Here is a 25,036-nt window from a genome sequence, read left to right on the forward strand (position 1 = left end):
GAATGAGACTTAGAAAGTATATCTACTCTAAATAGTTTTTTTAAATGTTGCAATGCCCTTAAAATTCTGAACACCCCCCTTAGGGATCCTTCATTTATTTTTTTATTTACTTGTTCATTCATTTTGTCTTCCTCTTTTTAAAGGATCTTTCAAATAATCGTCTTACAACTGTTCCTGCTAGTTTTTCTTTTCTATCCAGCTTGATGCGTCTCAATCTTTCCAGTAATCAACTGAAGAGTTTGCCAGCAGAGCTAAGTGGAATGAAAAGTAAATCTTCTCTGTTTTAAAAATTGAATAAATTTGAAGTTTGTATAACTTACATTTAGAAAAATAAATTTTTATGTAGTTACAGACAAGTAAAACAATAGATTTTATTGTGCTAAATGCAAACGATAACATCTAGTCAGATTTTCTCCAGGGCATTATTGTCTAGCCTTAATGAATTAAAATTTTAATTCATTAAGATTTACCACCAAAACAGTTCAGTTCAGTAGCTCAGTTGTATCCAACTCTTTGTGACCCCATGGACTGCAGCACACGAGGCTTCCCTGTCCATCACCAAGTCCCGGAGCTTGCTCAAACTCATGTCCATTGAGTCGGTGATGCCATCGAACCATCCCATCCCATCCTATACTATCCATACTACCAAAGTAGTTTAACACGTCAAAAAGATGAAAATAAAATTATAAATTGTGGGAAAATTATATACCTGAGAAATTGATTAAGGTTTTGAGCATGCTGTCTCTTCTTTCTCTTGTTCAGTGTTCACTGAGAGGTCATGCCCCTCTCCTAGGTGATTCCACCTATGATGGGTTATGTTATATCTGAATCCTCCTTGGTCCGTAAGTAATAACGGCAAGGAATAGTCTCAGTCAGTTCAGTAGTTCAGTCATGTCCGACTCTTTGTGACCCCATGAACCACAGCACGTCAGGCCTCCCTGTCCATTACCAACTCCTGGAGTCAACCCAAACCCAAGTCCATCGAGTCGGTGATGCCATCCAACCGTCTCAACCTGTCGTCCCCTTCTCCTCCTGCCTTCAATCTTTCCCAGCATCAAGGTCTTTTCCAATGATCAGCTCTTGACATCAGGTGGCCAAAGTGTTGGAGTTTCAGCTTCAACATCAGTCCTTCCAATGAACCCCCAGGACTGATCTCCTTTAGGATAGACTGGTTGGATCTCCTTACAGTCCAGGAACTCTGAAGAGTCTTCTCCAACACCACAGTTCAAAAGCATCAGTTTTTCGGTGCTCAGCTTTCCTTATAGTCCAACTCTCACATCTGTATGTGACCACTGGAAAAACCACAGCCTTGACTAGACGGACCTTTGTTGGCAAAGTAATGTCTCTGCTTTTGAATATGCTATCTAGGTTGGTCATAACTTTCCTTCCAAGGAGTAAGCGTCTTTTAATTTCATGGCTGCAATCACCGTCTGCAGTGATTTTGGAGCCCCCAAAAAATAAAGTCAGCCACTGTTTCTACTGTTTCCCCCATCTATTTGCCGTGAAGTGATGGGACTGGATTCCATGATCTTAGCTTTCTGAATGTTGAGTTTTCAGCCAACTTTTTCACTTTCCTCCTTCACTTTCATCAAGCGGCTCTTTAGTTCTTCTTCACTTTCTGCCATAAGGGTGGTGTCATCTGCATATCTGAGATTATTGATATTTCTCCTGGCAATCTTGATTCCAGCCTGTGCTTCCTCCAGCCCAGCATTTCTCATGATGTACTCTGCATAGAAGTTAAATAAGCAGGGTAACAATATACAACCTTGACGTACTCCTTTTCCTATTTGGAACAAGTCTGTTGTTCCATGTCTAGTTCTAACTGTTGCTTCCTGATCTGCATACAGATTTCCCAGGAGGCAGGTCAGGTGGTCTGGTATTCCCATCTCTTTCAGAATTTTCCAGTTTATTGTGATCCACACAGTCAAAGGCTTTGGCACAGTCAATAAAACAGAAGTAGATGTTTTTCTGGAACTCTCTTGCTTTTTCCATGATCCAGCAGATGTTGGCAATTTGATCTCTGGTTCCTCTGCCTTTTCTAAAACCAGCTTGAACATCTGGAAGTTCACGGTTCACATATTGCTGAAGCCTGTCTTGGAGAATTTTGAGGATTACTTGACTAGCCCGTGAGATGAGTGCAATTGTGTGGTAGTTTGAGCATTCTTTGGCATTGCCTTTCTTTGGGATTGGAATGAATACTGACCTTTTCCAGTCCCGTGGCCACTGCTAGTTTCCCAAATTTGCTGACATATTGAGTGAAGCACTTTTACAGCATTATCTTCCGGGATTTGAAATAGCTCAACTGGAATTCCATCCTCCACTAGTTTTGTTCATCGTGATGCTTCCTAAGGCCCACATGACTTCACATTCCAGGATGTCTGGCTCTAGGTGAGTGATCACACCATCATGATTATTTGGGTCGTGATGATCTTTTTTGTACAGTTCTGTGTATTCTTGCCACCTCTTCTTAATATCTTCTGCTTCTGTTAGGTCCCTACCATTTCTGTCCTTTATTGAGCCTATCTTTGCATAAAATGTTCCCTTGGTATCTCTAATTTTCTTGAAGAGATCTCTAGTCTTTCCCATTCTGTTATTTTCCTCTATTTCATTGCATTGATCGCTGAGGAAGGCTTTCTTATCTCTCCTTACTATTCTTTGGAACTCTGCATTCAAGTGGGTATATCTTTCTTTTTCCCCTTTGCTTTTCGCTTCCCTTCTTTTCACAGCTATTTGTAAGCCCTCCTCAGACAGCCATTTTGCTTTTTTGCATTTCTTTTTCTTGGGGATGGTCTTGATTCCTGTTTCCTGCACAATGTCACGAACCACTTTATCAGATCTAGTCCCTTAAATCTATTTCTCACTTCCACTGTATAGTCATAAGGGATTTTATTTAGGTCATACCTGAATGGTCTAGTGATTTTTTCCACTTTCTTCAATTTCAGACTGAATTTGGCAATAAGGAATTCATGATCTGAGCCACAGTCAGCTCCCAGTCTTGTTTTTGCTGACTATATAGAGCTTCTCTGTCTTTGGATGCAAAGAATATAATCAGTCTGATTTCGTTGTCGACCATCTGTTGATGTCCATGTGTAGAGGCTGCTCTTGTGTTGTTGGAAGAGGGTGTTTGCTATGACCAGTGCATTCTCTTCACAGAACTCCATTAGCCTTTTCCCTGCTTCATTCTGTACTCCAAGGCCAAATTTGCCTGTTACTCCAGGTGTTTCTTGACTTACTACTTTTGCATTCCAGTTTCCTAAAATGAAAAGGACATCTCTTTTGGGTGTTAGTTCTAGAAGGTGTTGTAGGTCTTCATAGAACTGTTCAATTTCAGCGTCTTCAGTGTTACTGGTCAGGACATAGACTTAGATTACTGTGATACTGAGTGGTTTGCCTTGGAAATGAACAGAGAATATTCTGTCGTTTTTGAGGTTGCATCCAAAGTACTGCATTTTGGACTCTTTTGTTGACTATGATGGCTACTCCATTTCTTCTAAGGGATTCCTGCCCACAGTAGTAGATATAATGGTCACCTGAGTTAAATTCACCCATTCCAGTCCATCTTAGTTCGCTGATTCCTAGAATGTTGATGTTCACTCTTGCCATCTCCTGTTTGACCACTTCCAATTTGCCTTGATTCATGGACCTAACATTCCAGGTTCCTATGCAATATTGCTCTTTACAGCATTGAACCTTGCTTCTATCACCAGTCACATCCACAACTGGGTGTTGTTTTTGCTTTGGCTCCATCCCTTCATTCTTTCTGGAGTTATTTCTCCACTGATCTCCAGTAGCATATTAGGCACCTACTGACCTGGGGAGTTCATCTTTCAATGTCCTGTCTTTTTGCCTTTTCATACTGTTCGTGGAGTTCTCAAGGCAAGAATACTGAAGTGGTTTGCCATTCCCTTCTCCAGTGGATCACATTCTGTTAGATGTCTCCACCATGATCCGGCTGTCTTGGGTGGCCCCACAGGGCATGGCTTAGTTTCATTGAGTTAAACAAGGCTGTGGTCCATGTGATCAGATTGGCTAGTTGTCTGAGATTGTGGTTTCAGTCTGTCTGCTCTCTGATGCCCTCTCTCAGTGCCTACTGTCTTAGTTGGTTTTCTCTTACCTTGGACATGGGGTATCTCTTCATGGCTGCTCCAGCAAACCGCAGCCGCTGCTCCTTACCTTGGACATGGGTAGTCTAGTCAAGAGATAGTCTAGTTTTGCTCAGATTGTTAATCCTTTTAAAAGCAGGTTAAATTTAGTGTTTCTATTTTATTAGAGTTTACTATTGAATCAGTATATTTTAAGTATTGTAGAACTAACATGTAGGATGAAAAAAATAGAAGGTACATTTCAGTAATTTAAATAAGTATACTTTTTCATGTTAGAAGTCTTGAGTCCAAAATCAATCAACTCTTTTTCACCTAAAGACAAACTATTATTATTTCTTAGTTGATGATCACTATGTGTTAACTGTAGATTGTTTACCTTATCTACTTTTTTTGCTAATCTTATGTGAGCCCTTTCATTTTTTTTGAACCTCCCTTTTTGGAGAAAATCATAGATGTGATTTCAATCACTTTATTAGAAATTATTTAGAGGTGAGTTTGTAAAATTGTGCTGTTAGACATTTAAAAAAATACTGTATAATTGACTAACAGTGTTATTAGTTTCAGGTGTGCAAAATCAGTGATATTTTTATACATTGCAAATGATCACTGCTGTTTGACTATAGAGTAATGGTTATTTGGGCTTCTGATTTGGTGCTAGTGGTAAAGAATCCGCCTACCAGTGCAGAAGTTGCAAGAGATGTGCGTTTAATCTCTGGATCAGGAAGATCCCCAGAGTAGGAAACGGCACACTACTCGAATATTCTTGCCTGGAAAATTCCATGGACAGAGGAGTCTGGCGGGCTACAGTCAATGAGGCTACAAAGAGTCAGACAAGATTGAACGACTGAGCACAGCACAATGGTTATTTGTCATTTATTACAGGAATGCATAAATTAAATGCCATAAATTGAACTGACATTTTAGGGGAGCCTTTACTTGTGATACCAATAGTTAACTCTGCTTATTTTTGCCATTTTTCAATAAAGGTATTAGAAAATAGAGCTGAACAGAAAATACTATACCTGGAATGAGTATGCCAGAAGCATGTGTTTTTTGTTTTTTTTTTTAAACTGAGTAGAAATATTGAGCAATAAGAATAGATGTTGAAATCAATAGAAAAATGCTTTAAATTTATAGAAGGTTTTCTAATATATAGTTAGTCTCAGGTATTTTCTGTGCTTTAGCCATTACAAAGATACTTTTAAGCTATCATCAGTAGGACATTTAGTTGTTTTTTCTGCTATTCACGACCGAGATTCTAGTTTCTAACATTTGTATGGTTCTTTGTAATTCAAAATGCTTTAAAATATATTATTTTGCCATCAAATAGTTTTAGAAGTTAATGGGGATGCGTATTATTTACATTTTAAAGATTCAGGAACCTAGGTTTAGAAATTATACAGCAAAGTGTAAAGCCAGGGTTTTCATCTTCTTAGTTCATCCCTCTTGCTTTTTCTGCTACATGCTACTTGTATTCTTAACCAGTGCTCTTAAATGCAGAAACTTGTGAAAACTAGTTTCTAGATGTAAAACAAACTTCTTTATAGAATTTACTGGATTTAGTGTGGATTGGATTATGACATTTTCCTCAGTGCTGTAGCCAAATAATACGTGAATTGTCATATTATAAATTGAAGTACTATTAAATTTGTTTAGAAAAGCCGTTAGTTTCTGTAAACACTGAAAGTAGTCTAAATATATCAATTCAGTCTTGAATTACATTAAAATTGATAAGCTCAAGGTACATGAAAAAAAGTTGTAAAATATATATTTCTTATTCAAACTATAAGGTTGAGAATAGTGGAAAATATAAGTGAAAGAAGGCTTCCCTGGTGACTCAGTGGTAGTGCATCCACCTAATGGCATAGAAGGTGTGGGTTCGATCCCTGGGTTGGGAAGATCGAAGAAGGAAGGAAATGGCTACCATTCCAGTATTCTTGCCTGGGAAATCCCATGGACAGAGGAGCCTGGTGGGCTACAGTTAGTCCATGGGGTCATAAAAGAGTCGGACACAACTTAGTGACTAAATCAACAACAACAGCAGTAAGTGGAGAATCTGCAATATGGATTAGGGAGAAATTGCTTATTGAAGTCTTAAGGAAAATAAGACCTTTATTTTTCTTCTGTTTTTGTTTTCCATTCTGCCTTTTATGAGATATTCAGGAGGTAAGAGAGATGTAAACCAATATTTTTCTCTATTGAAGTATCTTTGTGTTTCACTAAATATGTATTACAGGATTAAAGCATTTGGATTGTAATTCAAATCTCTTGGAAACTATTCCTCCTGAATTGGCCAGCATGGAATCACTAGAATTGCTATATTTGAGAAGGAATAAATTACGTTTTCTACCAGAATTTCCTTCTTGTAAACTATTAAAGGTACTATTCGGTTGTTTAAGATAAATTTTCTGAAAGTTAATCATGAAAATGAAAACTTAAACTTATTTTACATTGAGAATATGTATTAGTTATGTGTTTTTTTCTTATAATTTTATCTTTGAGAATTTTATTATGATTGAATATATTAATGGTATTGTTAATAACAGATTTTTTTTTTTAAAGAAATAATCAGTTTTAAAAATTTGGCCATTTCATCTGGAGGGTAGTTTATAACTCAAGAAGTAGTATTAGGTTGGTGCAAAAGTAATTGTGGTTTTGCATTGTTGAACTTTGCCAGTTGGTATTGGAATACATTCTTAAATAAATGGTTATGTTATATATCATTTTAATGTACGTTTCTTCATATTTTTGCTAATGACATTGCTTGCTGTTTATTTTATAATTATTTTAGACTATAGAAATGATGTTAGACAAAGAGCAAATTCAAGCAATTTTTTTGAGTTTAGAATGGGTCGGAAAGCAGCGGAAACAGCTCGCCACATCAATATCAACAATGCATTTGGCCCAGGAACTGCTACCGAACATACAGTGCAGTGGTGGTTCAAGAAGTTTTGCAGAAGAGATGAGAGCCTTGAAGATGCAGAGCATAGTGGCCAGCCATCAGAAGGTGACAACCAATTGAGAGTATCATTAAAGCTGATCGTCTTAAAACTACATGAGAAGTTGTTGAAGAACTCATTGTTGACCATTCTACGGTTTTTGTCATTTGAAGCAAATTGGAAAGGTGAAAAAGTTCAGTAAGTGGATGCCTTATGAGCTGACTGAAAATCAAAAAAATCATCTTTTTGAAGTGTCTTCTCTTATTCTGTGCAACAATGAATCATTTCTTGATCAGATTGTGACTTTTGACCAAAAGTGTATTTTATACGACAACCAGCAATGACCAGCTAGGTGGTTGGACCGAGAAGAAGCTCCAGGGCACTTCTAAATCCAAACTTGCACCAGAAAAGGTCATGGTCACTATCTGGTGGTCTGTTGCCTGTCTGATCCACAACAGTTTTCTGAATCCTGGCAAAACCATTACATCTGAGGAGTATGCTCAGCAAATCGATGAGATGCACTGAAAACTGCCCCATCTGCAGTTGGCATTGGTCAACAGAAATGGCCCAATTCCCCATGACAGCGCCTGAATGCACGTCATATAACCAACACTTCAAAAGTTGAATGAATTGGGCTATGAAGTTTTGTCTTATTTGCCATATTCACCTGACATCTTGGCAACCGACTACCACTTCTTCAAGCATCTCGAAAACTTCTTGCAGGGAAAGCACTTTCATAACCAGCAGGATGCAGAAAATGCTTTCCAAGAGTTCATCAAATCCTGAAGCACAGCTTTTTATTCTATAGAAATAAACTTATTTTTTCACTGGCAAAATTGTGTTGATTGCAATGGTCCTATTTTGGTTAATAAAGATGTGTTTGAGCCTGGTTATGAGTTGGACACAACTAAGTGACTGAACAACAGCAAAATAATGATTTAAAATTCACAATCCAAAACCTCAATTACTTTTGTACCAACTTAATAGATGATGAAGCTAACAAAGTAAGTTGGGCCCATAGTGTAGGAAGCCTGGAATACCAGGAAAAAATGTGTGTCTAATTCTTTAAGTTGCCAGTTCATATTTACCTCATCATAAGATCTGTTTAAAATTAATTACTTTTTTTTTTTTGGTATTAAGTATATGCATTAACATTGTATTTAAATTTGCCATAGGTTGCTTTCCCTTATGTATACTTTTATGCATTGAGTTTCTTTAAGCAAAATGGTGACAATGATATAAATAACTGAAAAAGTTATCATTTAATAAGGTTAATTATCTGATAATCTTAGATTCTGCTAATGGGAAATCAGTATGTATTACAACATTATTATAAATCATGAATACAAATTTTGAGTAACAAACATTTATTATAATATAAATAACTTTTTAAATATATACTGATTTGTTTTAAAACTTTAGTTTTTCATCAGTATAGCTCTTGGATTTGTATTTTTGTTCTATAAATGTAACTACTAAATCATTTCTCTACCTTGGTTTTTTAAACTTTGAACTTTCTGCTGGATTAAGCCTTTAATTATTTTTAAATTACTAGGAAATTCTTGAAAATTTTGTTTTTTGTTATTTTTCTGTAACTGTAAAATAGCTTAAATATAATTAAAAATTTAAGCAACTTAGTCATTAGAAAATTATGTTTTTTCCATGTGTTTTTCAGTTATTTGAAATTAAGATTTCAGTTTTACTTTCATTATCTAGTATCAAATTGAATACAAAAATACACATGATTGATCTTTGGTTTTGTAGGAATTACATGTAGGAGAAAACCAGATTGAAATGTTAGGGGCAGAACATCTTAAGCATCTGAACTCTATCCTTGTGCTAGACCTGCGGGATAACAAGTTAAAATCTGTTCCAGATGAAATTACACTCCTGCAGTCTTTGGAAAGACTTGATCTAAGCAACAATGATATTAGTAGGTAAGTTTAAGAAGGAATGATATGAAATCATGTCTGTATTTGATTATAATTCATTGGTTAAAACATGCAGAGATCTTTTTTATAAGTTGAGTTCAATAAATGTTTATTTAGCAGGTGTCATGTGCAGACCTACAAAGGGTAATTAGATTTTGTTCTTGGCAGCAAGCTTAAAACACTAATGGAATCAGTTGTATTTACAAGTGACTCCTGCGGAGCTCAGTTGGTAAAGCATCTGCCTGCAACGCGGGAGACCTGGGTTCAATTCCTGGCTTGGGATATCCGCCTGGAGAATGTAATGGCAACCCACTCCAGTATTCTTGTGTGGAGAATCCCACGGACAGAGAAGCGTGGACGGGCTACAGTACATGGGATTGTAAGAGTTGGACATGACTTAGTGCTATTTTTCTTTCATTTCTTTCTAAACCACTAGAATGTGAACTCGAGGATGGGTAGGTTTTTATCTCTTTCACTGCTCTAACTTCTGTGTCAGTGCCTGGGTTCATGGAAGCTGCCTGATAAATATTTGTTGAATGTGTTAAATGACTATAAAACTATGGGAAAGATATGAAATACTTTGGGGACTTAAAGATGATACAGGGATCACAATTTATTGAGAAAAGTCAGGGCAGACTTTGTGTAAGAAGTAAAATTTTTAGATGATGTTATAGAACTGGGACCAGAGTGAAGCAGGTTAATTGCCTAGAGCACAGAATTTAAAAATTTACTCAGTGGGGCATGCCTCACTCTAGTTGAGACATCCATCTTTCAAGGATGACCGCAGTTTTCAGGTTCATATGTATGGTGGTCAGAATGACTCACTTGGCAGGAGAAAACTACAAACAAAGCTCTGAAAGTTTACAAAATAAATTATAGGTATATGTTCAGAGGACAGTGAGGAATCAGGTTTGGTAGGGTACATGTAGTGAGGTACTTAGGTCTTGAAAGATAAACTGAAGCCATGTGAAAGAGGTCCTTGAAATCCCTATGAAGAGTCAGTTTTCATTGGTTAAGAGATGGAGAGATTAAAAGCAAAACTAACTTGATTGTAACCTTGTAAGTTGATGATGATAGTGGGTTGAATGCTTTGGATAGGAGTGGGTTTATAGATGGGAATTCTAAATAAGTTCTATTAGATTAATGTAGTAATAATTAACTTGAATAGGCACACTTAGTATGTCCAGTTTACTGTGTTGACAGCTTTTTAGATTCCTCTCATGTAATAAGGACCTAAACTGTAGTGATAATGAGAATGGAAAGACAAGGAAAAATGTGAGAGGTGTGATGAGTTAGATTGAGTATTTAGCAATTGATTGTGATGGAGAGGCAGAGGAAGAGGGTAGTGAGCAAAGTTTTAAAAGCGTATAAAACCATAATATTTAGAGATGGAATTACTTTACAGATATATAAAAAATAAAACTCAGACTTACTTAGGGTTGTAAACCTGTTAGGTGTCTGCAGTTTTGTATTTGGATGTCAGAAACCTGTTTTGTTATGAACAGGGAAAAGGTTAAGCAAGGTAGACTTTCTTGGTTTATATTTCAGTAACTTACTTTAAAAAGCCAGAATTGTTTTCACAGTGTACATATGGCATATGGTACATCTTGACCATCAATTTGAGTACTTGGACAGTGACCATTCTTTTCAATCACTTCTATTTATGACATAATAAGTGAACGGATATTTCTAAAAGTACTTATAACTAATGAATGAAAGAATTGCTTGCCTCATAAATATTGACATGTATGCTTTTCCCCATGTTAGTCACTCAGTTGTGTCTGACTCTGTAACCTTATGGACTGGAGCCCACCAGTCTCCTCTGTCCATGGAATTTTTCAGGCAAGGAATACTGGAGTGGGTTGCCATTTCCTTCTTCAGGGGATCTTCCTGACTGAGGGATCGAACCCACATTTTCTGTGTCTTTTGCATTGTAGGCAGATTCTTTACCATCTGAGCCACCAGGGAGTTACCTTTCTCCCCATAGCAGTTTTATTATGGCTACTAGTAATATGTAAAAACAGTAGAAGGGAAATATTTAAAATAAAAATGATGATAAATACTATTTAAGTAATCAGTACAAATATTTCTGATATGTATATTTCTCTTTCTCCAGAGCTCTGGATATAAAGTGTGTATGTATCACAGGGCCTAGAACATAATGAAGCTAGTAAATATTTTCTTTACTTTCATCTAACCTCATACTTCCTAGACATTACTACTACTACTACTACCAAGTCATTTCAGTCGTGTCCGACTCTGTGCGACCCCATAGACGGCAGCCTACCAGGCTCCGCCGTCCCTGGGATTCTCCAGGCAAGAACACTGGAGTGGGTTGCCATGTCCTTCTCCAATGCATGAAAATGAAAAGTGAAAGTGAAGTCGCTCAGTCGTGTCCAACCCTCAGCGACCCCATGGACTGCAGCCTTCCAGGCTCCTCCGTCCATGGGATTTTCTAGGCAAGAGAACTGGAGTGGGGTGCCATTGCCGCCTTTGTCCTAGACATTAAGACCATTCTTTTCATTTTGTACCCCTCCAGAATCTCCTTTAACAACATTGATTCCTTACAATGCTACCAGAGTAGTTTTTATAAAATACAAGCTATCAGCTTTTTCTTCAACTAAAAAACTGATGGTTCTCCATTGTTAGAGCACTTTTTCCTAAATATGACTATGTATTAGAACCACAAGAAAAGCTTTAAGAAGAAAATGCAGATACAGAGACAGTAGTGAATTAGAATCTTTAGCAGTGGGACCTTAGAATTGCTTTGGTTTTGTTTTTTAAAGTTCCTGAGAGATTTTCATACATCTGGTTTTCTAACCAACAATTAGGAATCACTGTCTTGCAAGATAAAGTCCAGGATTTTTAGCATAATAGTCAAGTACATCTCACAGTCAGATTTCATCATTCTCTCTTTTTCATCTTTCAGTCCCACAAGTATCTTATGACTACATTGAACTGTAAATATGCTGACTTTTTCTTTCTTCATTTTCTTTACCTTAGAATGCCCTTTTCCTGCTTGACTCCCTAATGGAATTCTATTCTTTTAGGTCCAAATCCAGGCTTTGCTACTTCCTTCTCCCTTTAGTCCTTTTTCTAATTTCTACTTCCCTAGTCTGAAAGCAGCTTTACTTGTTTAGCATGTATCTAATTTTATATATATATATATATATATATATATAAAATAGTTTAATGAGTTTTGACAACGGTATGTATTGGTGTAATTCACTGTCACCGTAGTGAACGTTTCTGTTTTCCTAAAGTCTCTTCATACCCTTTGCAGTCAATCCACTTTTCATACACTCAACCCCTGGCAACCACTGATGAGCTCTGTCACTGGACTTTTCTAAGTACCATATGAATGAAGTCACAGCATATAGTTTTTATGCTTTCTTTCACGTAGTATAACGCTTCTGTGATTGATTCGTGTGGTTTTTGTCTTAGTAATTTATTCATTTTTATTGCCGAGTGTTATTGCGTTATACAGATATGCCACAATTTTTTCATCTCTTCAGTAGTTAGTTGTTGGATGTTTGGATTGCTCTCAATTTTCTGACTGTTGTGAACATTCATGTAAGTCTCTATTGGACATAATTTTCATTTTTCCTGAGTAAATATGTAGGAGTGGGATTGCTTAGTTGTATGGTAAATGTGTGTTTGAAAAAACTCCCACTTACCAAAGTGGCTGTGCTATTTTACATGCTCACCAGCAACATATGATAATTCCTGTATTTTGGTTAGCCAAAATGTGTCCTTTTATGTGTCCTTTTCTTTTGTTCATCTGAAAAGTTTTTAAGGGAAAGGACCTTGATATCCCTACAACAATTCCTAGTATATTATAGATGCTTAATAAATTTTGAGATTTAATGTTTATGTATATCAACAGGTTTTATCTTGTGTACCAAAAAAAAAAAATGACTTTCCTTTTTGAATGAAAATCTGAAGTATATGATTAAAAATTATTCTTTATGATTTTTTCATTTAGGAATTTTTTTATTTGCTAACATTTACTTTTTAGCACTGTCTCAGTTCAGTTCAGTCGCTCAATTGTGTCCAACTCTTTGCCACCCCATGGACTGCAGCATGCCAGGCCTTCCTGTCCATCACCAACTACTATAGTTTACTCAAACTCATGTCCATAGAGGCGGTGATGCCATCCAACCATCTCATCCTCTGTCATCCCCTTCTCCTCCTGCCTTCAATCTTTCCCAGCATCAGGGTCTTTTCTAATGAGTCAGTTCTTCACATCAGGTGGCCAAAGTATTGGAGTTTCAGCTTCAGCATCAGTCCTTCCAATGAACACTCAGGACTGATATCCTTTAGGATGGACTGGTTGGATCTCCTTGCTGTCGAAGGGACTCTCGAGAGTCTTCTCCAGCACCACAGTTCAAAAGCATCAATTCTTCAGCTTTCAGCTTTCTTTATAGTCCAAATCTCACATCCATACATGACAACTGGAAAAACCACAGCTTTGACTAGATGGACCTTTGTTGGCAAAGTAATGTCTCTGCTTTTTAAAATGCTGTCTAGGTCGGTCATAACTTTCCTTCCGAGGAGCAAGCATCTTTTAATTTCATGGCTACGGTCACCATCTGCAGTGATTTTATAGCCCCGAAAAATGAAGTCTGTCACTGTTTTCATTGTTTCTCCATCTATTTGCCATGAAGTGATGAAACCAGATGCCATGATCTTAGTTTTCTGAGTGTTGAGTTTTAAGTCAGCTTTTTCACTCTCATCTTTCATTTTCATCAAGAGGCTCTTTAGTTCTTCTTTGCTTTCTGCCATAAGAGTGGTACTGTCTGGGAGAATGGCAATGAAACATGTAAAATATCATGTAGGAAACGAGTTGCCAGTCCAGGTTCGGTGCATGATGCTGGATGCTTGGGGCTGGGGCACTGGGACGGCCCAGAGGGATGGTATGGGGAGGGAGGAGGGGGGAGGGTTCGGGATGGGGAACACATGTATACCTGTGGCGGATTCATTTTGATATTTGGCAAAACTAATACAATTATGTAAAGTTTAAAAATAAAATAAAATTGGAAGAATAAAAAAAAAAAAAAAACTATAAATGCAATGAACTCAAAAAAAAAAAAAAAAAAAAAAGAGGGGTACTGTCTGTAATTTAGGAAATATTTTATAGCTCACATTCTTTTTCTAATAATCCTAATATGACAGTATTGAAACAATTCTTATTTTTTTTAAACATGTTTGGCATTTATCTTGAAAGGAAATATTTTAGGCCTGAATTAACTTGGGTTTTCTTTGACACTATTTTATGATGTAAAGCTTGTCATATGTTGTTTGTTTTATAATCAACTACTTGGTTGAATTATACTTATCCCGAATGTTTTCCTTTAAATCTATTTAATCTTTTATAGTCTGCCCTGTTCATTGGGAAGACTTCATTTGAAATTCCTGGCACTTGAAGGAAATCCTTTGAGAACCATTCGAAGAGAAATTATAAATGTAAGCATATTTAGAATTCAGCTCTTGTTTTTAAACTTGATATTGAAACATACACATGATCTATTAATATAAAACTGCAATGTATGTCTGGTGAATACGTTTTTATCCCCCTCTTTTCAGAAAGGAACCCAAGAAGTCTTAAAATACCTACGAAGCAAGATTAAAGGTACTCTTCTGTTTTCTCCCATATTTTAAAAGATAACGTGAAAAGTGGTGAAGTGTTAATCGTATATAAATTTGCATATAGTTTTAGTATAAATATTTAGAGGAAATGGCCCCTGGTGGATATGGCTCTGATCTGAATCCATGAGACCATAATATGCTGAAATTATGAAAACACTCTTACATTCACAGTAATACTGTTCTGTCCGTAATCTCTGAGTTGAGTTTTAGGGTACCAGTTAGAAATTAGCATAAAGATTCTGGCAGCACCTGTGCTTTATCTTTGTAAAAGAACAAAACTTGACTATTACTGTATAAAATAAGGATTCTGTTGACTGGGAAGTATATTAACAGATTTGAATAATGATGTTGAGCATCATGTGCTTATTAGCCATTTGTACACCTTTGGTGAAATATCTTGAGTTCTTTTGCCCAGTTTTTAATTTTTTAATTGTTGATGTAATAATTCTTTATGTATTCTAGGTATAAGTCTCTTGTCAGATATACAATTTGGAAATGTTTTCTAGGCATCTGTGTTGTCTTTTCATTTTCTCAATAGCGTCCTTTGAAACACAAGTTTTTTTTTTTAATTTTAATAGTCATTTTCTTTTTTTGCTAATGCTTTTTGTTTCATATCTAAAATTTCTTTGCAAAATCCTGTTTTATGAAGATTTTCTACTTTTTTTTCTTCTAAGAGGTTTATACTTCTGCTCTTACATTCATGTCTTTGATCCACTGTGAATTAATTTTTATAAATGCTATGAGATAAGGGTCCACTTTCATTCTTTCCACTTACATTCTTTTGCATGTGATTATGCAGTTTCTGTGTACCATTTGTTGAAAAGTCAGCTTTTCTCATTGAATAGTATTGGCATTGTTTTTGTTGAATATCAGTTAACCATGAATGTAGGGTTCATTTTAGACTCACAAGTTTATTCCATTGATCTTTATTCCTATCTTGTGCCAGTACTACAGTATATTGGTTACCACTGCTTTGTAATAAATTTTGAAATTGGAAGGTGTATAAGTCCTCCTGCTTTATTCTTCTTTTAAAATAGTTTGTTTTGACTGTTCTGGGTTTTTTTTTGCAATATCATAAACATTTTAGAATCTGCTTGTTAATTTCTACAAAGAAGTAAGTTATCATTCTGATAGGGATTGCATTGAATCTGGATCCATTTATGGAATATTACTATCTTGGTTTTTTTAATCAAAAAGGCAATAAATGTACAAGAAAATATAGTGCAAAGTAAATCTGTTTCTCACATTAGTGTCCCCCCCGCAACAGACAATTGCCTTCCTCTTTACATTCTCTTTGATGCTGATTATTAAAAGTAGCTCTTTGGAAAGTATTGAGAATATTCTATTTTAATATATAATCATGCTAATATAAATGTACATTTAAAAATAACGCTGGGTTTTGTTGCTGGTTTAATACTGCCTCTGCAGATGTAATTTGGCAGTATATATTACATATTCTTTGAAGTGGCATAGCCAGACTGCTCGGGAACTTCTAAACAGCAAAGCATTTCTCTTGAAATCAGTGTTGTCCTCTGTGTCTTTTATCTCTATTCGATAGTCTGTCATTTATTATGTTACTTCTGTAAATAAAGTGTTTATATGGATGTATTTGTGTGGAAAAATAGTTTAATAATTATTGACTAATGAATGTCTGAGGAGCTTAAGGCAAGAGAAATATACTTAGTATCATTCAACAAGTTTCATTAAATGCCTGCTGGGTTGAGAAAAGATCAGGGATACTGCTAATTGTTTTTTTAATGTTCTTTCCGCAAGCCTCTGTTCTTAATGTGACTATTAGGACTATTCCATCATTTCCACATTGCTAAAAATTGTCTTATTTTATTTATGTCTAAATGGCTGAAGTCTCTTTCGCCAAAAAATCACAAAGCCATTTCTTTTAATTGTGGATGATTTTTGTTTGTTTTGCTTTTTATGCTGTAAAACATTAAACATTATGTGTTAAACATTAAACAGTCTCTAGAATTTGGTGAAGGAGTTGGTTGTATGTAAATGTGAGTAGGTATGCGTGTTAGGAAATATCTAGTGAAAATACAGTCTTACATTTGCTAGGAAAAATCTTACTGAATGTAACTAAAGTACCAAAAGCTTACTAGGCTATGCAAATTGCCAGATTTTAAATGATTGGGGATAATCAGCTTCATTGTGTCCTAAACTGAAAAGATAGGCAGATGCCTGTTTGGTAGACATTTTTGGAAAATAGTACTTTTCCTTTGTTAACAAATTCCTTCGTTGGAAGGAATACTATTTTTGCTTGTCATTGTTTCTTCTGAGACATTGTAGTTACTCTTTATCCTTTCCTACTCCTAAATTTTCTTATGGTAAGATTTATTAAAAGATTTTGAACTTTTTATCTTTTTTCTATTACATAAAGATCAAACTATACTTAGATTTGAGTTATTGGAAATAAAGCATATGAAAAGACATTTTCACCAATAGTATCTAAAAATCATATGTACTATTTTAAAGTACTTTCAGGAATTTTTAAATGACTTTGTAGTATAAATATTAGTTTTATATAACTTTTCTTTTGCCAGATGATGGACCTAGCCAAAATGATTCTGTTATTGAGACTGCCATGACGCTGCCAAGTGAATCTAGAGTCAATGTGCACACCATCATCACATTAAAAATGTTAGACTATAGGTATGTAATTCATTTTCTTAAATGTTGTAAAACACATAGGTAACTTTCAGAAATAATTCTTCAGAAAAAAGGACAGTTGGTGAAGAATTCATCAGAGTGCATTAGTACTTAGAATAATAGCGATTGCAAAAAAAGTGATGAGGTAGAAGCATATACGATGAATTTAAGTCCATTCCTTAGGTGATTTGTATTTATCATGCTTAAGGAGGTCAATATATGGTTAATAGTAAATTTTTTATAATATTTTATAATTGTAAAATACGAGACGCAGTATTGTTTCGTAATAAGATTTTCTGACTCAGTAACCAGCATCCAGAGAAAATTTTATATTGGAGGGAGGTCATATATTGGTAACTAAAAAGTGTAAGTATCATTTATTTAATGAATACCTCAAGCAGACAAAGCTTGAGAGGTTGTACTCTGTTTATATATCTGAATTCAAGTCAAATAATATGTTATAATAATGTGCTCTCAGATCAGATCAGATCAGTCCCTCACTCGTGTCCGACTCTTTGCGACCCATGAATTGCAGCACGCCAGGCCTCCCTGTCCATCACCAACTCCCGGAGTTCACTGAGACTCACATCCATTGAGTCAGTGATGCCATCCAGCCATCTCATCCTCTGTCGTCCCCTTCTTCTCTTGCCCCCAATCCCTCCCAGCGTCAGAGTCTTTTCCAATGAGTCAACTCTTCCCATGAGGTGGCCAAAGTATTGGAGTTTCAGCTTTAGCATCATTCCTTCCAAAGAAATCCCAGGGCTGATCTCCTTCAGAATGGACTGGTTGGATCTCCTTGCAGTCCAAGGGACTCTCAAGAGTCTTCTTCAACACCACAGTTCAAAAGCATCAATTCCTCGGCGCTCAGCCTTCTTCACAGTCCAACTCTCACATCCATACATGACCACAGGAAAAACCATAGCTTTGACTAGACGAACCTTTGTTGGCAAAGTTATGTCTCTGCTTTTGAATATGCTGTCTAGGTTGGTCATAACTTTCCTTCCAAGGAGTAAGCGTCTTTTAATTTCATGGCTGCAGTCACCATCTGCAGTGATTTTGGAGCCCAGAAAAAAAGTTTGACACTGTTTCCACTGTTTCCCCATCTATTTCCCATGAAGTGATGGGACCAGATGCCATGATCTTCGTTTTCTGAATGTTGAGCTTTAAGCCAACTTTTTCACTCTCCACTTTCACTTTCATCAAGAGGCTTTTTAGTTCCTCTTCACTTTCTGCCATAAGGGTGGTGTCATCTGCATATCTGAGGTGATTGATATTTCTCCCTGAGTGGCACATATATTAAACCTGTAACAGTTACAATGTTGGTATGTAAACCGAGGCAGAAGCCTAATGATATTTGTATATTATGGGCATGTGTTTGACTGGAGAAAGAAGATACTTATGCAGAAATTGGAAGTGATTGTCAAGTATTCTTCAGTACTGTCTAAGGCAACAGTGATAAAAACAGCCAGTACAGTCAGAAGTCTTTCAGTGATTAGTTCATGCTTTGGTATTGTATTGAAAAGAGTACATTCTCAAGTTAGATAGTGACAAGGTTTATTCAGTTATCCACAGAATCATCATCAGTTCCTGGCCTCTTTTCCTTAATGTGTAGTATCAGTGGGTACTACCTCCTCAGCAGTCAGGATACAGTCTCCATTTCATATTTGCTGTGTTTCATTCACATAGAAATCACTACTCTAAGCCTTCCTTCTTTGACACTGTAATACAAGATAGTACTCATCCATCGTTGTAGTTGTGTCCTTTTCATAGCATACTAGTGTAGTAATTTAGCATGTTCTATTTTACACATAATATACCCATTTATTCTGGAGAAGGAAATGGCAACTCACTCCAGTGTTCTTGCCTGGAGAATCCCAGGGACGGGGGAGCCTGGTGGGCTGCCATCTGTGGTGTCGCACAGAGTCGGACACGACTGAATCGACTTAGCAGCAGCAGCAGCATACCCATTTATTCAGTAGATATTTTTGGAACCTACTAGGTATCAAATTCTATGTTAGGTTTTGTAATATACCAAATGTTCAGACAGACTTGAGTCCTGTCTTGGAATTTCTTAGCTTAGAATTCCTTTTATCTCTGGCTTCCACTCCCTCTACTCTGCATGGATATGATTTATTGAGTTTATTGAGTTTCTCGTCTATGCTGAACACTGTGCTACTTTATATATGCTCTTTCTTTTAATTGTTTTAAGCAATCTATAAAGTAGTATTGATACTTTTTTTTTTTTGGTGGGGTTAATCATTCCCATTCTTTAAAGGCATCGATACCACAAAAGCATAATAAAGGTAGCACTTAAGACCATACATCTTAGATTGTTTTGATTCTAAATTTATTGTAATTTGTTTTCCTTGGAGACTTGAATTGGACAGAAGTATTCTATTTAAAGTATAAATTATTTCCCAATCTTAAGGCATAAATGCCTTCAACTGAAGTTTTTAAAATAGCATAACTCTTCAAACTTTAATTTGGATAAATCAGTTCTCTGTGACTTGAGCAATTCTGATCAAAAAGGTAAAAGTGCTCCATCTGCACAGCAGAAAATGGAACCCAAAAGCAAAAGTGGAAGCATAATGACGGTGAAATTTAGACTTTTTATCTTTCTGTATTATAGTGCTTTTCTCATACAGTTCTCCAGTATCACACATTATATGTAATATTTTTTTCTTGTTCATACAGTTCATTTTTGGAATTCCTCTGAAGATTCTTTTTAGTGGATGAGGTTAGGAATTAAAAATTGTAAAAGAAGAACATAAGCATAATGCCCAATTATAATATCAAATTGTTAAATTTGCAAATGTCAGAGTTCTACTGTACTTTCTTACTAAAATTATATTTTATTGAAAATATAACTGAAAATTTTAATGGAAAAGAAATGTAATGAAATTTAATGAAAAGAAAATGCCTTTAGATTCTAACTTCATAGAACTGAGGTTTAAGGAAGGTAAATTAACAAAGTATATTAATGAAAGAACCAGAAATAGTTTAGTCCAAGGCCATAACCCTGTGTACTTTGTCACATGCTAAGTGAGGGAGAAACTGTTTAGGTTATGAGAAAACTAGTTTAGTATCGTGTTGAACTTTTAAAAATTGGTTGTTGTCTGCAGTTAACTCTGTATCCAAAGAAAGTTGACAGCTAAACTCTATTAAGAGATTTTTAAGACAGGAGGTGAGATAGTTTTTAAAATTAAAGATTTAGGGTACAGGAATCCCAAATACTGTTCCTTCACTGTTATGACTGTTGGACATCTTAGACTTTAAAGGTATCTGTTTTTGTTCATATTGAGTTTATGACTGTGAGTTTATGTCACACCAAAGGTGTGACACAAGGTGTTATGACACAATAGGGTGTCTGAATTCCTAACATTTTGTGAGTTGGTAGGTTTTTGTGGTATTCTTTACAGAGCTTCATAATAAACTACCTTGAAAAATCTCCTTATGAAATCTTTAAAGGCCTTTAAAATGAACAGCAATAATCATGTCTTTCCAGATTGCTAAGAATGATGCACTTTTAAAAAAAATGGTTTGTTTGGTTGCACCAGGTTTTAGTTTAGGCTCTCTGGATCTTCAGTCTTAGTTGGGGCATGCAGGATCTAGTTCCCTGACCAGGGCCTACTGCATTGGGACCGTGGAGTCTTAGGCACTGGACCACGAGGGAAGTCCCAGAATGATGCATCTTTAAACCATTTTTCATTTAGTGATAAACAGACAGCTTTGATTCCTGATGAAGTGTTTGATGCGGTAAAAAGTAACATTATCACTTCGATTAACTTCAGTAAGAATCAGCTGTGTGAAATTCCCAAAAGGTAAGAACTATTCATGATGCTATTTCTATTAAGCTGTGACTCATTCTCAGTTGTACTTGCATCTTAGTTGCAATAATAATTATTTTTAATAGTTTTTTACTTAGGAAGTATACGTAAAATACCTTACATTGTTAATATTTGAGGGATTTGGTACAATTTACTTAAGTATTTCCTGAGATAGGAATTAATAAAGTATTGCCTAGATTTTGGCGGGAAGTGCAGTGAGTCCATAATTAGTTTAAACAGACTGAATGGTTTCTTAAACTTCAACATACATTTAAAGTCCAATAGAAATTCCTGGACAGATAATATTACAGCTGTTTTTAAAAATCTATTTTTATCAGTTACACATCCAAACTGACTGGGATTTTTTGTGAGAAAAGTAAAAGTTACAGAAAATCTTAATTAGCAAAAATAATATAAGCTTTTTTTCTCTATGGTCAGCTTGTAGTTTTAAAGTTTTGACAGTGAATTCAAGTATTAATATTTAAAATTATTATTGTTTCAGGATTGTGGAACTGAAGGAAATGGTTTCTGATGTCAATCTCAGTTTTAATAAGCTTTCCTTTATATCCTTGGAATTATGTACACTTCAAAAATTGACTTTTTTAGATCTCAGGTATTTATTGATACTATTGCTTCCCTTTTTTAATAATAATTTGTATTTTACCTGATTTTTGCCCTTTCCCTCATGTTTTCCTAAGAAACAAAATTGGTCTTTATTAATAAAATTTTAGGAGTAATCTAAAAGTAAGCATTTAGGAAATAGTTTAATCAGATGTCATTTGAAGTTATGTGATAAGACAATTATTTAAAATATTAGGAAATACACTTTATTAGAGTCATACTTAAGCAAAATTAAAATAGCACATGGAAAGTATTTACTTCATATTGCTTTTTTCTTTTTTAACATAAAACTGTCCAAATGCTATGCTGGCACAATAGCTAGCATGACTTTATCATAAAAACAACCTATTTGGTTTCAAAATATATTAACCACACAAGGCAAGATAACACTATGATTGATAGCAAAAATAAAGGAAACTATTTAAGGCTCTACAGAGGTAATAGGAAGTTTAATTTAAATATGTCCTAAGTTTAAGTGACAGGATCAGAAGTGTCACAGGTTTTTGAGGGTGATAATAGGTATTTCAGGGTCAGATAGTCATTTATTTTCTTAGGCTTTAAAGCTTGGTTTGTGAAGTATATTTCTATTACCTGGGCTTCTGACTTCTCATGTATGTTGTTACTAGGTGTGGTTTTAGTTTATTAAAATGTACCTGCTCTTGCTCCACTCACACAATAGTTAAATTACAATAAGCTAATTATATCTGTTCGAAGATTTAGTCTTCATACAGAGACAAAAATTTTTTCCTTACGCAGTTAAAACAAGTATATTAGCATGTATGCTCTTGCTAAATGTGGAATTATTTCTATTTTCCACGGACAGTTACACTGGCAAAACAGTTTAAAAGCACATTTTAGTTCAGTATCAAATGGAGCAGTGAGGATGAATCCCTGCTCCAGTGCTGCTGACTTTATTTCTTTTCATCCCATCCTTGTGTGTGTGTGTGTCTATCGATGTGTGTGCCTCTGTCTATAACTGTACCTGGAAATTTCTAATTAAGTGACTAAAATATGCTTTTATGTTTGATATCAGTATGTATAAGACTCTAGGAGAAGATATAGACCATCAGTTGGTATTCAGCATGGATTAATAAAGACAATAATGGAGAAAAATACAGAGAAAAGAAAAAAGGACATATGTTGAGTTGTACAAAGTATGGCATATTAATATATTAGGCTTCACTTCTGAATGCAAAAATATAGGTTAGAGAAAATTACTCAGTGTGATAGATAATCATCTAGTTGGAGATAATTTTCTCACAAATGTTTTCTATTGGTAGTTTTGGGGCTTCTCTCTGGTGGGTCAGTGGTAGAGAATCCACCTGTGGATTCGACAGATGCAGGAGATGGGCATTCAGTCTCTGGGTTGGGAAGATCCCCTGGAGAAAGAAATGGTAACCCACTCTAGTATTCTTGCTTGGAAAATCCCATGGACAGAGAAGCCTGGTGAGCTACAGTCCGTGGGGTCACAAAGAGTAGGACATGACTTAGCAACCAAATGTTGCTATGACCTCTAGAATATTTCTACCTTCTTGTTAACCTTCTAAATTTTTTCCGAGATCATTTTAGTGGTAAATGAGATTCCCTTTACTTCTGTGTTCTGTTGTAAGATCTTGAAAAGTTACACATTGTGCAAATTAAAATTCTAAACTAAAAGTAGAAATAGTCTTCCTTAATACTTATATAGTAGAAAACTCTAAGTTTCTAAATATACAGAATCTCTTTGCATTTCTGTTTCCTCTTTTTATGTAATTTTTCAGTTATTCTTCAATTATTCTATATATGAAATATTTGTATTAATCAAATACATAAAATACTTGTGATGTCAAATAATATAGTATTTATAGGCATGACCTAAAGGGCTCTGACTGTGGAAAGTATTGCTGATTGCAATTTGAAGTAGATAAGGGATTAGTTTACAGTGTTCATTCTGTTAAATCTATTATTAAAGAGTTGTTTGCATCACCAGTTGGTTGCACTTTGGTATTAGAATTAGGCCCATTGATCAAACACTTAAAGCTGCTGACTGATTCAGAATTCTCAGGACACAGTCTTAATGAAATCAAGAATTGACAAACTGAGCTATATAAATTTTTGTCCGATCAATACTTTAATTATAAATTTGGACAAATTTTCAAATTTTGTAAATCATCTTTTTCTCTCTAATTTAGGAATAATTTTTTAAGTTCTTTGCCTGAAGAAATGGAATCTTTGACAGGGCTACAAACAATCAACCTTTCCTTTAATAGGTAAGAAACATCTTACTCACAATTATTCTGTAGAAAATTTGTAGATCTTCCTAGAGAATACTAGAGATTACTAGAGAATAAAGAGACAAACAAAAAGGCTGTATGCTTTTTCTTCATTTAAATATCCAGGTTTATTGTCACTTAGTTCCACTTAGAGTTAAAAGTGATGTTGCCTTTTTAGAATTTTCACAACTGATGTCTACATTTTTTTGTTCTTTTTAACTATTTTAAGAAACCTGTAGCCTAGTAGGAAGACAAATATGCAAATAAATAGTTCTTATTGCTATAGAGGAAGCACAGTGCATACATAGGTATTTCCAGAGATTACTTGAAGGTAGAGGAGGTAGCTCTGAAACTGAGGCTTGGAACACACAGGGACATGGCATCCTATGTAGAGCAAGTAGCATGTATTAATGCCCAAGGATATGAGAAAATGATGTGTTTGGGACCCTTCAAGAAGTTTAATATGGCTCAGAACAAAAAGTGATGTAGCAGAAGAGTAGAAGTAACAAATGATATTGGGTGTGTAGCAGTAGCCAGCCCTTTCAGAGCTTTTTATGCTAGTGAAATTTAGATTGTATTTTGTAAACACTAAGATATTATAATAATTAGTGAAAGCGAAAGTTTCTCAGTCGTGTCCGACTCTTTGTGACCCCCATGGGTTGTATAGTCCGTGGAATTCTCCAGGCCAGAATACTGGTGTGGGTAGCCTTTCCCTTCTCCAGGGGATCTTCCTAACCCGGGGATTGAACCCAGGTCCCCCACATTGCAGGCGGATTCTTTACCAGATGAGCCACAAGGGAAGCCCAGTGTAATAATCAAGAATAACTAATTTTTATTGGGAGCTTATTTATTAATATTTACTGTCTGCTGACACTGAGCTAAGTACTTTATGTGTATTACCTGACTTAATCTTCACAAAAGCCCGGCATGGTAGGTTCTGTTACTATGTCCATTTAGAAATTGAGGAGTATAGAGCTGGGATTTGAGCCCAGGTGGTTTGACTCCAGAAGTTAGGCTCTTAACAACTATGTCATATTGTTTCCTATGATGAAA

At 35.5% G+C, this 25,036-nt stretch overlaps 1 protein-coding gene across 2 annotated transcripts in view; it reads left to right on the plus strand.

Annotated features, from left to right (window-relative positions):
• The window catches only part of LRRC40 (leucine rich repeat containing 40), a 41,175-nt gene that overhangs the window by 9,342 nt on the left and 6,797 nt on the right, over positions 1–25,036 (plus strand). The window contains exons 5-13 of one of the 2 annotated variants that reach the window (NM_001103262.2): positions 144–267; positions 6,340–6,482; positions 8,807–8,979; positions 14,352–14,439; positions 14,560–14,605; positions 17,178–17,286; positions 20,997–21,104; positions 21,613–21,723; positions 23,903–23,980. In NM_001103262.2, the coding sequence (NP_001096732.2) occupies positions 144–267; positions 6,340–6,482; positions 8,807–8,979; positions 14,352–14,439; positions 14,560–14,605; positions 17,178–17,286; positions 20,997–21,104; positions 21,613–21,723; positions 23,903–23,980 (980 nt within the window). The remainder of the gene's footprint in view (positions 1–143; positions 268–6,339; positions 6,483–8,806; positions 8,980–14,351; positions 14,440–14,559; positions 14,606–17,177; positions 17,287–20,996; positions 21,105–21,612; positions 21,724–23,902; positions 23,981–25,036) is intronic. The other variant, XM_005204460.5, reaches the window with a different exon arrangement.

Source organism: Bos taurus, chromosome 3, assembly GCF_002263795.3.
Source record: "Bos taurus isolate L1 Dominette 01449 registration number 42190680 breed Hereford chromosome 3, ARS-UCD2.0, whole genome shotgun sequence".
In the NCBI taxonomy this organism is placed as follows: Eukaryota; Metazoa; Chordata; class Mammalia; order Artiodactyla; family Bovidae; genus Bos; species Bos taurus.